This window comes from Marmota marmota, unplaced genomic scaffold (assembly GCF_001458135.2).
Source record: "Marmota marmota marmota unplaced genomic scaffold, marMar, whole genome shotgun sequence".
Lineage (NCBI taxonomy): Eukaryota > Metazoa > Chordata > Mammalia > Rodentia > Sciuridae > Marmota > Marmota marmota.
The window spans coordinates 9,890,618-9,905,153 of record NW_025999949.1 but is presented as its reverse complement, the minus strand read 5'-3'; the positions used below and the strand labels follow the sequence as shown (position 1 = coordinate 9,905,153).

At 39.5% G+C, this 14,536-nt stretch overlaps 1 protein-coding gene across 9 annotated transcripts in view; it reads left to right on the top strand.

Moving 5' to 3' along the window:
• Positions 1-5,455, top strand: part of Sybu (syntabulin) — a 101,558-nt gene extending 96,103 nt beyond the window's left edge. For all 9 annotated transcript variants that reach the window (XM_048802025.1, XM_048802024.1, XM_048802026.1 and 6 more), the window contains 2 exons: positions 1,677-1,826; positions 3,630-5,455. In XM_048802025.1, coding sequence (XP_048657982.1) covers positions 1,677-1,826; positions 3,630-4,734 — 1,255 coding nt within the window. In that variant the 3' untranslated portion in view covers positions 4,735-5,455. The remainder of the gene's footprint in view (positions 1-1,676; positions 1,827-3,629) is intronic.
• The last annotated feature ends 9,081 nt before the right edge of the window (positions 5,456-14,536 follow it).

Here is a 14,536-nt window from a genome sequence, read left to right as displayed (position 1 = left end):
GGGGGGGGGGGGGGGAGAGGGTACAACTCATTGTACCCTGCCTTATTCTGTTAAATAAAACACTACTCTTTCCTTTCCCACACTAAGCTAATCCTTCAAGGACTGCTGCAGAAAGAGCACAAACCACAATTTCTAATGAGGTCCAGCAGTCCAAACAGGGAGGGAAAATGGCACAGTGGCAGCAGAAAGGAAGTACTCATTTCCCTCAGCAGAGAGAGAATCATGCATGTGTTATTTCATTCCAACACTGAATGTTTATTGAGTTCCATGCATGATGTTAAGCACTGGGAGTAGAATAGTGAACTGAAATGGCCCTGTGTTCACTGCCCAGAGAAGAAAGGCATTAACCATCTACTAACAAAAACAAATACAGATTATTCTGCAAGTACTTGCTGCTATATGTGTTTGAAAAGATGGGGAAGGGGTCCAGCTGAGGCTGGAGGGATCAGGAAACCACCATAAGGAAATTACATAAAATGAAATTAGTGGAGAAGGCAAGAAGTTAATATCATAGGGTGGGACGAAGTGTGGAGTAGCAAAAGGAACTGTTTATTTAAAGGGGCTAGAGAGGAGGGCCAGAGGGTTGGGAGCTGTACATAGGCCATCAGAGGGAGTGGAGGCACAGGAGGCAGGGCAGCACAGCAGCTTGGATTGGGTCCAGAGTCAGGGAAGGAGCTGGCAGCACTCTCTTCTAGTCCTCTGTCTTTAGGGTGTCCCTGTTCTCATTAGTCAGCTCTCTTACAGCAGGGATGCCCAGCTTCTGGCCAGGTCTGAGAGGGGCCAAGATTCCAGCTGGGACTGTGTGTGTAGAATATCAAGCACCTCTCTCACAAAACACACTAGTGAGAGTGGGGTAAGTTTGTTCCTTTCACAAGAAATAACTTTCCATTTCTGCCAAATCAGCGCACTCACACAGGGGATTGATTTCAGAACAATCTGAATTCAGCTCACGACAAGCAGGATCTTTAGGCAGTGGCACACTGCATGGAAAGTTTCTCCCTCCCCTCCATTCAGTGCCCTTTCATATAATAGCATGTCACTCAACTGACAGCCCAGGCCTGTGGACAATCGTGCATTGTTGTTTCTTATGAGATCATTCCTAAGCCATAGAAAATCCCCCCTCTCCATTGTCCCCGCCTTCACACGCACCTCAGTCTTCTAAGTAATTTGTAGTACTAATATTGACAAGTATATTACAGTCCACCTTCTGAAGTGAGCTCATCTGTTACTGAGGTTTAAGACCCCAATACACGGCTGCCATTTCTTCTCAAGCCTCAGCTGTGTCTAGTTGGGCTGCTAAAACAAAGTGCCATAGATGGGACAATCTATACACAATAGAGCTGTTTCTGACAGCTTTGGAGACTGGAAATCTGCGATTGTGGTGCCAGTAAGGTTCTGGGGAGCTCTGTCTTCTGGGTTATAGACTACCAACTTTTGTTACCTCACAAGGTAGAAAGAGCTAGAGAGCTCTCTGGAGTCTCTCTTACAGAGAACAAATATGACCCAATTATGTCCCCCAAAGACCCCATCTCCAAATATCATCACATTGGGAGTTAGGATTTCAATATATGAATCTTGAGGGACATAGACATTCAGTCTAATACATTGTATTACTTTTCTTTCCTATAGAAAAGGAAATGGCAGAAACTAACATCTCATTACTTGGCTTGTTTCAGGCGGTCTGGAAGGTACATGTCTTGTGGAGAAAACCATGGTGTCAAACCCCCAAATCCAGAGCAGTATCTGACTCCTCTGCAGCAGAAAGAAGTCACAGTGAGACACCTGAAGACCAAGCTTAAAGAATCGGAGCGCCGACTTCATGAAAGGTGAATCTGCAAATCCTTGTACAGGGTGGTTTAGGACAGTTTTCTGTTTCCCTAAAATGAAATATGAACCCAAACTGTATAGAAAAATAGAAAAGAAAAATGATTTTATTTAATTTTGTCAAATTTCTGAAGTTGGTCTCTGAACAGAGCCATTTCTTACTTTTTTATGGTTCAACTGTTTCAGGAATTCAGGGGGCCTTCTAGGTTAGTGGGGCCCCTGTTTTTTCTGGGTTTGTACAGCTTCAACATGAAGAACTGGGCGTGTATGTGACTATTTTTAAATGGCAGAAACACTTTCAGGAACAATTCTGTACTTCCAGAAAAATGGGTCACACGTGGTCCCATCAAATGCTATTTATCTCATCAAGAGAGTACATATCTGCATGCATTGTGATGCCTGCAAGCTATTTCTGTGCTAGAGGAAGAGGTTTCATTATTCTTGGCTAAACTTTAAGGTTAAAACACACACACACACACACACACACATTAAAAAAAACATGCTGGAGAGATCTTATCTCAGAGAGAAAAGACCTTTGACATTTTGGGGGCAAGCCAGTTTTTATGCTTGATAGTTTTTCCCTGAAATATTTTGGGACAGATTAATAGCACTCTAATCAGGGTAGGTGTGAGCTCAGGTTATGGGTGGTGTTAGCATCCTTTTGTGAGTCTGGGGTCTGATCCAGCACATGGCTGCTTGACCAGCCCTAATCTCTTCTACTAGCACAAGGATATGGAGAAGACTCAATAACCTTGATTGATAAAACTCTGGGCAGATAATATTACAGGCTGTCAGAAGGGGCATTTTTCATCTTCCAAGTTAATTTGATTCTTTACCTGTTCAAAATAGACTTGAGACCCAAATTCACTTCTTGGGTGAGTCATCCCATACTTCCTGGGATTGTTTGGTGTATGATGTGAGGAGTTCATGGAAAGATTTTTGAAGGACCAAAAAAAATAGTATAGATTCTCCTTTGTGTAGGATGGGCTCAATTGTTTTACCTGAGGAGATGGAGAAGTAACTTTGCACAAAGTCCTTGCAATATGTAACATTTTAAAACATTTAAAAATATTTTAGTTATTATTGGAATATGATCAGAACAGTTTTGCAAAGATAAAATTTACCATTTCAGCTTCTGTCCTTGATAGGTAATTAAAGCAAAATGGACTTTCCTTCCGCAGCTGTTCCTAAGTATTATGAAATGGAAGGCTATGTAGATAAAAGCAGGCTAAGAAATTCTAATAATAAAATGTCAAATAATAATATTGAGTAGAAGATAATGCTTGTAAAGTGCTTTGTGCAGTGCTGACAGTGCGTACTCTTTTTTTAAAAAAGAAAACAATGGTAGCAATTTTAATTCTGATTCTGGTCACTATTACTACTTCAGCTATTTCACAATTAAAGGAGGAAGTTCATAGCTAATACCTGACAAAATCATTCCGAAACAGATTTAACCCTTACTGGTTTGGGGAGAGAGTGGGGGGGATTGGGTATTGGGGATTAAACTCAGGGGCACTTGACCACTGAGCCACATCTCCAGCCCTATTTTATATTTTATTTAGAGACAGGGTCTCACTGAGTTGCTTAGTACCTCATTTTTGCTGAGGCTGGCTTTGAACTCGCTCTAGCCTCAGCTTCCCGCTCTAGCCTCAGCTTCCCAAGCGGCTGGGATTACAGGCATATGCACCATGCCTGGCTAACCTTAGTTTGAATTGGAAGAGCCTGGGCTCCAGGCTGTGTGTCAGAATTACTGGTGGGCTGGTTCAAAGTTCACATTTTCTTAAAGGAGCTTGCTGTCCCTCTAGGGAAACTGAAATTGTGGAGCTCAAGTCCCAGCTGGCCCGTATGAGAGAAGACTGGATTGAAGAAGAGTGCCACCGGGTTGAGGCCCAGCTGGCACTCAAGGAAGCCAGGAAGGAGATTAAACAGCTCAAACAGGTCATTGAAACCATGAGAAGCAGCTTGGCCGATAAAGATAAAGGCATTCAGAAATATTTTGTGGACATTAACATCCAAAACAAGAAGTTGGAGTCTCTGCTTCAGAGCATGGAGATGGCGCACAATGGCTCCCTGAGGGATGAGCTGTGTCTAGACTTACAGTGTGATTCCCCAGAAAAGAGCCTACCTCTAAATGCCTCTTATGGCAAGATGGCAGGTGGATTAGCTCTGGAAGAGCAGGTCACAGAGGAAGGGGCCGATAGTGAGCTGCTGGTGGGAGACAGCATGGCCGACGGCACTGATTTGTTAGACGAGATGGTGACAACTGCCACCACAGAATCTGGTGACCTGGAGCTGGTTCATTCAACCCCCGGGGCCAAAATCCTGGAGGCGGCCCCCGAGGGGGTGGGTCGCGAGGAGGTCGTCGCGCTGGTGGAGCAGGCGGTGCAGACCGACGTGGTGCTCTTCAGCCCTGCTGTCTCCGAGCTCATTCAGAATATGCTCAAGTTCCAGGACCCCTGTCCCTCGTGCTCAGCTTCCCCTGACGAGTCTGGGGCTGACTCGGTGGAGAGCTTCCCAGAGTCCATCTCGGCCTTGGTGGTTGATTTAACTCCAAGAAATCCCAACTCAGCCATCCTTCTGTCTCCCGTGGAGACCCCGCTGGGCAAGGAGGCCACCGAAACCCGCGACAACCGCCTCATGAGAGAGCTGGATTTTTCAGCCTATGCCGAAGAAAGGTTGGAGAGCGTCGTCCCGCTGCCCCAGGGGGGTGTCGTGAGGCAGTACTGGAGCAGCAGTTTCCTGGTTGATCTCTTGGCCGTGGCTGCACCTGTGGTGCCCACTGTCCTGTGGGCATTCAGTACTCAGAGAGGGGGGATAGATCCGGTCTACAACATCGGAGCCTTGCTGCGGGGCTGCTGTGTGGTTGCCCTGCATTCGCTCCGCCGCACCGCCTTCCAAATCAAAACCTAAATAGAAGTTTTTGCTGTGTGCCAATTTGTCCCGTGTGGCGTTGTGCCAGGTAGAGAAACAGCAGGTCGATCTGTGGCAGTCTCTATTCTGTCGTTTTGCTCCTCGGTATTTGATTTGCACTATAGTTAGTTGAAGCCTGTTCACTGTTTAAAACCGGAGGTATCTTCAAAGGCATGGAGACCTGGTTCCAGTAAATGTCCCACCAGTGTGGTATAGAAAGCATGCTCATGACCCTGCCCGTGTCGTCTGAGGTACCTATTATTCTAGTGGTTCAGGAAGAGAAAATGCAAAGTTTGCACTTTGAAGACAGCTTCTCCAAGGCTGGCATGTTATCTCCTTGCTTTGCTTTGTGCCGTTTTAAAATGTGTAACTGTTCCAGCATTCCAATGGTCTTGTGCATAGCAGGGGACTGTAACCAAAAATAAAAATGTATTTGTGTAATTGATTCAAAGAAGTCTTGAATAGCTCTTTAGTGTCTTACTTGGGGTTGATAAGGTTTGACTGTTTGCAGTTTTTAAATAAATGTAGCTCCAAAGTCTTAAATGGCTTGTTTGTTCTTAAACCTGTTAATTGATGAAACTGTATGTAAGTTTACAATGTACTAACTTATTTTTTTTGCTTATTCTATATAGTGTTTTATTGGAGATTGTTTGTAACCACACACTTAAGCATGATGAAAATAAAGATTAGTGTTTCCATTTAAATAAAGGTTTTATCCTCCTGTAGAATAATTGTGTTTACTTTTATATTTAAGAATAAATAGATCTGTAAAAACAGAATTAAGAATGAGAAAAGGGAAAATAATTATTAAAGGTGAAAATTTCCTTCCTTGACTTGACAAGCATGGTTTCTCCAAAAAAAAAAAAAAAAAGAAGAAGAAGAAGAAGAAAAGAAAAACTTTGTTTGCTTTTAAAAAGTCATATTTATTCAATAAGCATATATTGAATATTTCCACTTGATTTTTTTTTTTTTAGCTTGCAAGATGCATAGGAGACGAAGAGTATGGTAGTACCATCTCTCCTCCTTCCCTTGCAATGATAGAGTTTGGGTGGTGGGAAGGGATGAGATAATATTTGATCTGTATTATTCACTTATTCCTCATACCATTCTCATGGAATGGATACTATTATATTTTGGGGGGGGGGCTGAGCCTCAAAGAGGAAAATTGCTTAGGATTTTGTAGTTCATCTCCAAAAACCAGTATTTCTTTCTTTCTTTTTTAAAGAGAGAGTGAGGGCGGGGGGAGAGAGAGAGAATTTTTAATATTTATTTTTTAGTTTTTGACAGACACACATCTTTATTTGTATGTGGTGCTGAGGATCAAACCCCGGGCCTCACGCATGCCAGGTGAGCGCCCTACCGCTTGAGCCACATCCCCAGCCCCCAGAAACCAGTATTTAGAGTGCTGCAAAGCAAATACTTTTCTACCTTACCATACAAAGGGAGGAGACCTGGGATGAGCAGCCTAATTTCTCACCCAGAAACTCTTCCACCATAGCACTTATTTGTTACCTTTAGACACACTTTTTAAAAAACTTTCTCTGTCTTGATTATTTTCCATCTTACCCCTGATATATTTATGAATAAGGCAGGAGTCTGCAGTCTGTTTAGTCCACAGATGTATGTCCAGAACATAGAATAGTAGCTGCAACATACTAAGAGGTCTAACAATCATTGTTGAATAAATTAATCCAACAACTGCTTCCTGGGTTCTCACATCCTAGCCTATATTCGGTTAGTCTGGTCATCAATAGTGCCCTCAGGGAGCTTATTTTCTATGTCTGTGAAAGATAAGTACATGCTAACAAAGATAGTTTTCAAGAGTGGTATTTTGAAGGAAATAAGGCATTTTGACTTAAGAATGATGGGATGAAGGTAAGGAACACATCTTTGAAGAAGTAACATGGTAATAGATGAAAAGGTCAATCATGAAGATACGGATAGAATTTGCAAAAAGAACAAATGTAAAGACCCTGAGCCAGAAAAGGGCTTCACATGTTATGGAGCATCAAGGAGACTAGGATGGCTAGAGCAGAGTGGGAGAAGGGAAAGACTGAAGTAGACAAGAAATTGATTCATATGGGGCCATGGGGGTTTGAATTTATTGGCAGAGCAATGAGAAAATATTTATGGATTTTAAACAGAACAATGATATAGATTTCTTTTTCCATTTTTAAAAATTTAGGTGGTGCAAGCCTGTAATACTAGTGGTTTGTGAGGCTGAGGCAGAAAGATCACGAGTTCAAAGCCAGCCTCAGCAACTTAGTGAGGCCCTAAGCAACTCAGTGAGACCCTGTCTCCAAATAAAATATAAAATAGGGCTGGGGATGTGGCTCAGTGATAGAGTGTCCCTGGGTTCAATCCCCAGTCAACAAAACAAAACAAAATAAAAATGACTTGATTGCTATATGAGAGTGAATTGTAGGTAGACAGAAAGCTCATTTAAAGGTCTATTTTAATACTGAAGATGAGAAATCATGACTACTTGGAGATAGAAGTAGATTTGGTGATTAAGTTGAATAATTAAAGATACATTGAATAATTAAAATTGATGTGATCTGCTGATAGATAAGGGGTAGGTTGTAATAAATTAAAATTGGCTCCTAGAATTTTGACTTGAACTGGATTACTATTAGTGCCATTTTCCAAGAATGTGGAGTTTAAGAGGAACAAGTTTGGCCAGGAAAATAAACTTGAAATGTGTATTGAAATATCTATGTGGAAATGCCAGGTAAGTAACCACATATATGAATGTGAAAATTATGGGAGCTGTCACAACTAGCTATAAAATTGGGTTCGTTTGGTTTTGAATAATATTTAAAGCCATGAGATAGATGAAACTCTCCAAAAAAAAAAAAATGTAAAGAAAGTCAAATACTGAGTCCTGTGGTACTTGCACATTTAGAAGTAGACGATAAAGAACCAACAAAGCCAAAAAGGCAGCCTCAAAGGTAGGAGGAAAACTTGGTGGATGTAGTGTTATGAAAACCGAGAGAAGAGTGATTCAAGAGGTATAGACTGGTCACCTGTGTTGATACTCTATCAAAAGAATGAGTAGCACTAAATGTTTTGTTCGCTGACTTGGATAGCAAGGTTTAGTGTCCTCAAGATAACACTCTTTGGAGAAAAGGGGATGGAAGCCAGATTGTAGCAGGTTAAAAGTGAGTGGAAGAGATAAAATAGAAATAAATGTGTGCAATTATTTTTTTATTGTTTTAGTTGTAAGTGTACACAATACCTTTTATTTTATTTATGTGGTGCTGAGGATCGAATCCAGTAGAGCCACAGCCCCAGCGCCCAATAATGTTTTTTAGCACATTGAAGAGTGAATAGAAGAGAAAGTAGAAAGAAGTGTGTGGAATAATTTGTTTTTAAGTTTTACTGTGAAGGGAAGCAGGAAGTGGGTCGTAGTTACAAAGAGATAAGAGCAAAGGGCTTTATTTTTCAATATTGAGAGGAATAGAACATATTTGTATGCTTTAGTGGTGGAGCCAATGAAGGAAAAAAATTTCTAACATAGGAGAGAAGGGGTTAATCGAAAGAGGGAAATCCTAGAGAAGGACTAGGATCTAGGGCAGAAGGACATGTGTAGAAAGAGGAGGTTCATCTGTTTAGGATGAAATTGGTATTGGAATACCTTGTATTCCAACGTATGTACCTTGGGCATACACATTTGTACTAACACAACACACAACTTGCAGTTCCTGTCAGTAGGAGAGGGATTTGGCTGAAATAGAAGGGAAAAACTATTTCTGGAGGTGAATGATTGGAAGTATACCAAAATAATGAGCCATACTGACTCAGGTTCCTTCCTGTAGCCCAGCCCAGACTAATACCTAGATACTGGTATCTTCCTAAAAGTCCCTCCTAGTGTTTATTTTTAGTCATTGCTAAATTAAGGCATTTTTACTTTAAGAAGAATCATAAACCTGTTTTTGGTATCTGCTTGTTGGTTGCTACAGAAACAAATATATCTGCTCAATATATTTGCTTGTCAATTTAAGATGGGCCAAAAAAATGGACTCTATAATGAGAAAGAATGTTCATGACTACATGCATTTATGCTATCAAAATGGAGGCAGATAATTAACAATAGCAAATCACTTTGTTGTCTTGATGTCCTGAATCCTTTACAGAAACCAAAAGACAAAAAGTAACTCATTTGAGACACTGGACACTGTATATCCTGTCCACATGGGATGAAATTTGCACAAAGGTAAAACAGGAGGGAGGGACTAGAGCAGTTATTCCTTTTTCTTCTGCTCTTCCCCATCACCATACCCCTTCTCCTCCTTTAGAGTTTTAGCATATACAGTCTATGGAAAATTACTGCTTTGATTCAGAACAAAGTCTCTCACAAATGAGTCCCTTGGAGTAAATAAAGGATGGAACATGCTTGCCTTTTGGAAGCCCAAGGCGTTGGCTGATTTTGTGGACAGGATGATCTGATCCCATACAAAGAAGTTCCTCAGAGTTCTTTCAGTAATTTGGGTGACTATGATGTACAAACAGGCAGGAAAATGGAAAAAAAGAATAATTTCATTCTATCGAACAAAGTGCTGTCCCATCAAAGCAAATGTTAAACTTTTCCTACAATTATGTGTATAAACATTCCAATTTATAAGAAAAGATTTTCCCAAAGGGATAAAGGGATATGTTGACCTTTCCAAGTTGAGCCATTCTGAAAAAGGGGGAGAAACACAATGCACTCAGATGCCAAGCGTTTTTGACATTTGCTGAAGAAAAAGGAAGCCTGTGATTCACATTTATTATAGGCCCAAGTGCCTGGGTTTGATGTTCTCAAGGCTTTTCCTTTCAAAAGGTTTGGGGTAACTTCCCACTTCCACTTTGGGTCAGAGTCCTTTTACAAAATTCACTTGTTCCCAAACTTGCCTGACAAAAATGTGTACAATGTGGCAGTAACGTAGGAAATTAACCATTTAATCAAATGAAGGAATGAGCAAACTCCCAACTGTCCTACGTAAAAGCAATTAGAATAAAACAGGCTTATATATATATTTTTGTACTTGGTATTGAATTCAGGGAGCTCTACCAGTGAATCACATCTCCAGATCTTTTTTGAGACAGGGTCTCATTAAGTTATCCAGGCTGGCCTTGAACTTGTGATCCTCCTGCCTCAGCCTCTGAGTAGCTCAAATTACGGCATGTACCACCATGTCCAACTTCAGGTAATTATTTTTAAACCAATAGAAGATATGTTCTGCTATGACCACTGATTTCCCCACCATAATGATTGTTACAATGATTATAACAATAATTCCACAGAATGTTAACATTCAAAAAAGGTTCAAATGCTATCAGAAGACTTTTGTTAAAAGATTAAAATAGTTCAGTAGCATTCAAGTTTGTTAAAAAGGTTTCTCTTTTTAGAAAGTGTTTTAAACATGTAAAAAAATCAACATATAAAACACAAGTGAAGTTTTTGGAAAAGGGACACTAGGCCTGCGGTCCTGCCATTTGCCTCCCCCTTTTACACTACTGTGATCCCCATATCACCCTTAAGAACTTGCAAACCACTTCACTTATAAACCAGGTTCTCTGAAAGGTGCCAGTTCCTGTAAGAGCTCATATATAGGGACTCTCAATTCATTGGAATAGTATCCTGGTTAATGCTGAAGATAATTTTCTACTGCTCTAAACAAATGAATGCTTAACTGTTTTGTAACCCTTTCACACAAAACTTTGTTTGCCAATGCTCTGTTGGTTTAATTGTAAAGAGGACTCATTTCTCAGAATACCCAGGCCATGTAAGGCATCTAGGGCTATGATGATGTAAATATTAAAGGAAGGCATCACAGCTTAAGAAACTCTTTTCCCTGCCCTGCAGCAAAATAGCTCAGTGTTTGAAATGATTTGCCAGTTTCTCTTTCTACAGTAAACAATAGGTGTCGGCATTCTAAACTGACCTTTAATTCTTCTTAACCAGCACATTATTTCTAGCTTGTTGGTTGTACAGAGAAAACGAAAAGTCAAAGCAATCTTTATAATTTTCACATCCCCCTAAAAGCAATACATTAAAAAAAGTTTTAAGAATATATTACTCTCCATAGGGCTTTCTAATTAAATAGATTAGGCAACTATAAGGTTCAGGTGCACTGCAGATCCTCACAAAGTAATTATTTTTGTGTGCTATAAAAGTAGATGTGTCACTGCACATATGGTGCAACACTACACCATGTATAAGCAGAGAAATGAAAAGTTGTGAGGCAATTGAACAATTAATCAAAATGCATTCTGCTGTCATATAAACCTAATCAAAATAAATTAAAGGTAGATGTGTCAAGTTAAATATATCTACATTATTCTTCTCTTAGCACTACAATAAAACACTGAGTTAAAAAAAAAAGGTCTCATATTAAATGATGATGTCATTTTTTTTTCCCAGAAAATAAGCACTGCTTTTATTCAGTAACAGTTAACGTTTAGAAACTGTATTTCTATATGAGTTAAGGATTTAAATTATGGTTTGAATACTTTAACAAATGAAACTGGGGGCAGTGGTTAATATTACAATGGACCAAACTTGGCCTTAGAATAAATCAACATACCACTGACTCTTTTTTTGAGTTTCCCATGCAAGGAAAGGACTTTTTTCCTGTGTTATTCATTCTCTCAGTAAATTCCTAAAGACACACATTAAAAAAAAAAAAAAAACAAGGGAGAGAACTGAACAACAACAGATGAGGTAGAGAGGGAAGATGGGAGGGGAGGGGGGATAGTAGGGGATAGGAAAGGCAGCAGAATACAACAGTCACTAATATGGCATTATGTAAAAATTGTGAATGTGTAACTGATGTGATTCTGCAATTTGTATTTGGGGTAAAAATGGGAGCTCATAACTCACTTGAATCAAATGTATGAAAGATGATATGTCATGAGCTTTGTAATGTTTTGAACAACCAATAAAAAAAAATGGGAAAAAAAAGACACACATTAGTAAGATAAGTAAACAAGGTTAAGGACATTTGTAGCAGGCAGTTCACTACATACACTATCGGTCTGCACAGGCATGAAACCCATGGCCTCATCAGAATTAGGCCAAAAGGCCTATCTTTGCAAATATGTAAACATAAATCACATTTCATTTTGCCTTGATTATAATATCTGACTCAAATAAACTGTGAATATGTAATTATATAGCATTTCATTGTTATAGCTGTCATTTATATGAAAATAAAAACCAAGCCAATCTTCTTCCAGTTTATTAAATAAAACTCAGAACACAAATGGATATTAATTACTAATATTTGTAAAACCATCTTCATTACAAACTAGAGAAGAACTTCTAATGGCTAATTTTTGGAAGTTCATTATATTTTATCAAGATAGGAATTATACATCATAGTCCACATGGAATGGAAAAACCACTGATGTAACCTGATCTCAAAGTTTACTATTTTCCTATTAATCAGGAATAAAATTGACTTCTTAAGCATTGGTTTCCTTATATGTGAAATGAGGATAATATATGCCTCAAAGTACTGCTAGGTGTCATTGATACTGTCAGACTCAAACCGTGCTAAGCATTATGGGCTAATCAGATTTTCATTGCTATCAAAAACCTGAGATAAAAAACCTAAAAAGAAGACATTTGGCATTTGTTTTTTAAGGATTGGCTAGCTTCACTTAGCATAATCTGCTCTAATGCCATCCATTTCCCTGCAAAATCCATGATTTTGTCATTTTTTAGTGCTGCGTAATACTCCATTGTGTATAAATGCCACAGTTTTTTAATCCATTCATCTATTGAAGGGCATCTGGGTTGATTCCAAAGTCTAGCTATTGTGAATTGTGCTGCCATGATCATTGATGTGGCAGTATCCCTATAGTATGCTCTTTTAAGGTCCTCAGGGAATAGACCGAGAAGGGCGATAGCTGGGTCAAATGGTGGTTCCATTCCCAGCTTTCCTAGGAATCTCCATACTGCTTTCCATATTGGCCCCACCAGTTTACAGTTCCACCAGCAATGTACAAGTGTACCCTTTTCCCCACATCCTCGCCAGCACTTATTGTTGCTTGACTTCATAATGGCTGCCAATCTTACTGGAGTGAGATGGTGTCTTAGGGTGGTTTTGATTTGCATTTCTCTGACTGCTAGAGATGGTGAGCATTTTTTCATGTACTTATTGATAGATTGTATGTCCTCCTCTGAGAAGTGTCTGTTCAGGTCCTTGGCCCATTTGTTGATAGGGTTGTTTGTTATCTTGTTGTTTAATTTTTTGAGTTCTTTGTATATTCTGGATATTAGGGCTCTATCTGAAGTGTGAGGAGTAAAGATTTGTTCCCAGGATGTAGGTTCCCTATATAAAGAGAGCAACTAAGATCAGAACAGGGAAGAAGAGCATGAGGAAAAGATTAACATTAAACAGAGACGAGTGGGGGGAGAGAAAGGGAGAGAGAAGGGAAACTATGGAAATGGAAGGAGACCCTCATTGTTACACAAAATTACATATAAGAGTTTGTGAGGGGAAAGGGGAAAAAAAAAAAAACAAGGGAGAGAATTAAACAACAGCAGATGGGGTAGAGAGGGAAGATGAGAGGGAAGGGGAGGGGGGATAGTAGGGGATAGGAAAGGTAGCAGAATACAACAGTCACTAATATGGTATTATGTAAAAATGTGGATGTGTAACCGATGTGATTCTGCAACTTGTATTTGGGGTAAAAAATGGGAGTTCATAACCCACTTGAATCAAATGTATGGAAGATGATATGTCATGAGCTGTGTAATGTTTTGAACAACCAATAAAAAAAAAAAAAAACTAAAAAGGAGGATTTATTTTGGTTCAGCATTTCAATCTATAGTCACATGGCAAGGTACATGGCAGAGGAGAGCTGATCACTTTACACAGGTTGGGAAACCAAAGAAAAGGGTTGGGATATCCCCTTCAAGGACATGCCCCACTGACTTAACTTCCTTCCCCTAAACTCAACTCCAAAAGTTTCTCCCAAGTTGATGGGAGCACAAGTTGATGACCAAGCCTTTACCATATAAGCCTTTGGAAGACATTTAAGTTCCAAATCCTAAGAGTACATCTTAAATATGGATTCTCTGGCTATATTTAGTTTCACTGAAAGGTACATAAAATATTGCAAGATCAAATTTTCTCACCCTCAGAAAGAAAGAGACTGTCAATACCACTGCATGGTGAGAAGCATGTAACTATCATTTGGTATTTATATTTAACACTTAAAACCACTCAGTTATTCTTTGAAACCACAATGTCCATTTAAGACTTACAACTTGGGCAGACTGTTTAATATCACACCATCTCTGTAGCAGTTTTAAGGACTCTTGAGATGCTTTCAACTTATGAATATCTGAGGAAAATACCTGCAGAAAGAGCCAGAAAGTCCCCTGAAAGAGAAGGCTGAGATTATTTTGGATTTCACTTTCACTCACATTTTCCTCTGAAAAAGTTGCTGCTTATGAATTAGTTTCAGCAGCAGGTATGCAAGGGCAGAAACAAAAGAAATCTGTAGAAACAGGAGGGAGGTTTCCTACAATCATGTCCGTTTTCAACCCTAAAAGACTGAAGCCTTCTAGTGGAAAAACATCTGGTTACTGAGCATACCTATCTGGCTATAACTAAGAGCACCAGAACTAAAAAGTAGGAAGTAAACAACAAACAATGAAAAAAACCAAAACCAAAACCAAAACAAAACAAAAACCCTACTGATTACAAAAGAAATTCTAGCTTTTGTTGTAACCTTGGAATAGTAGCTCTGGTTACCATTCATATTAGGACAGAGCAACTTATAAAAAAAAATAAAAGGCTAGGTA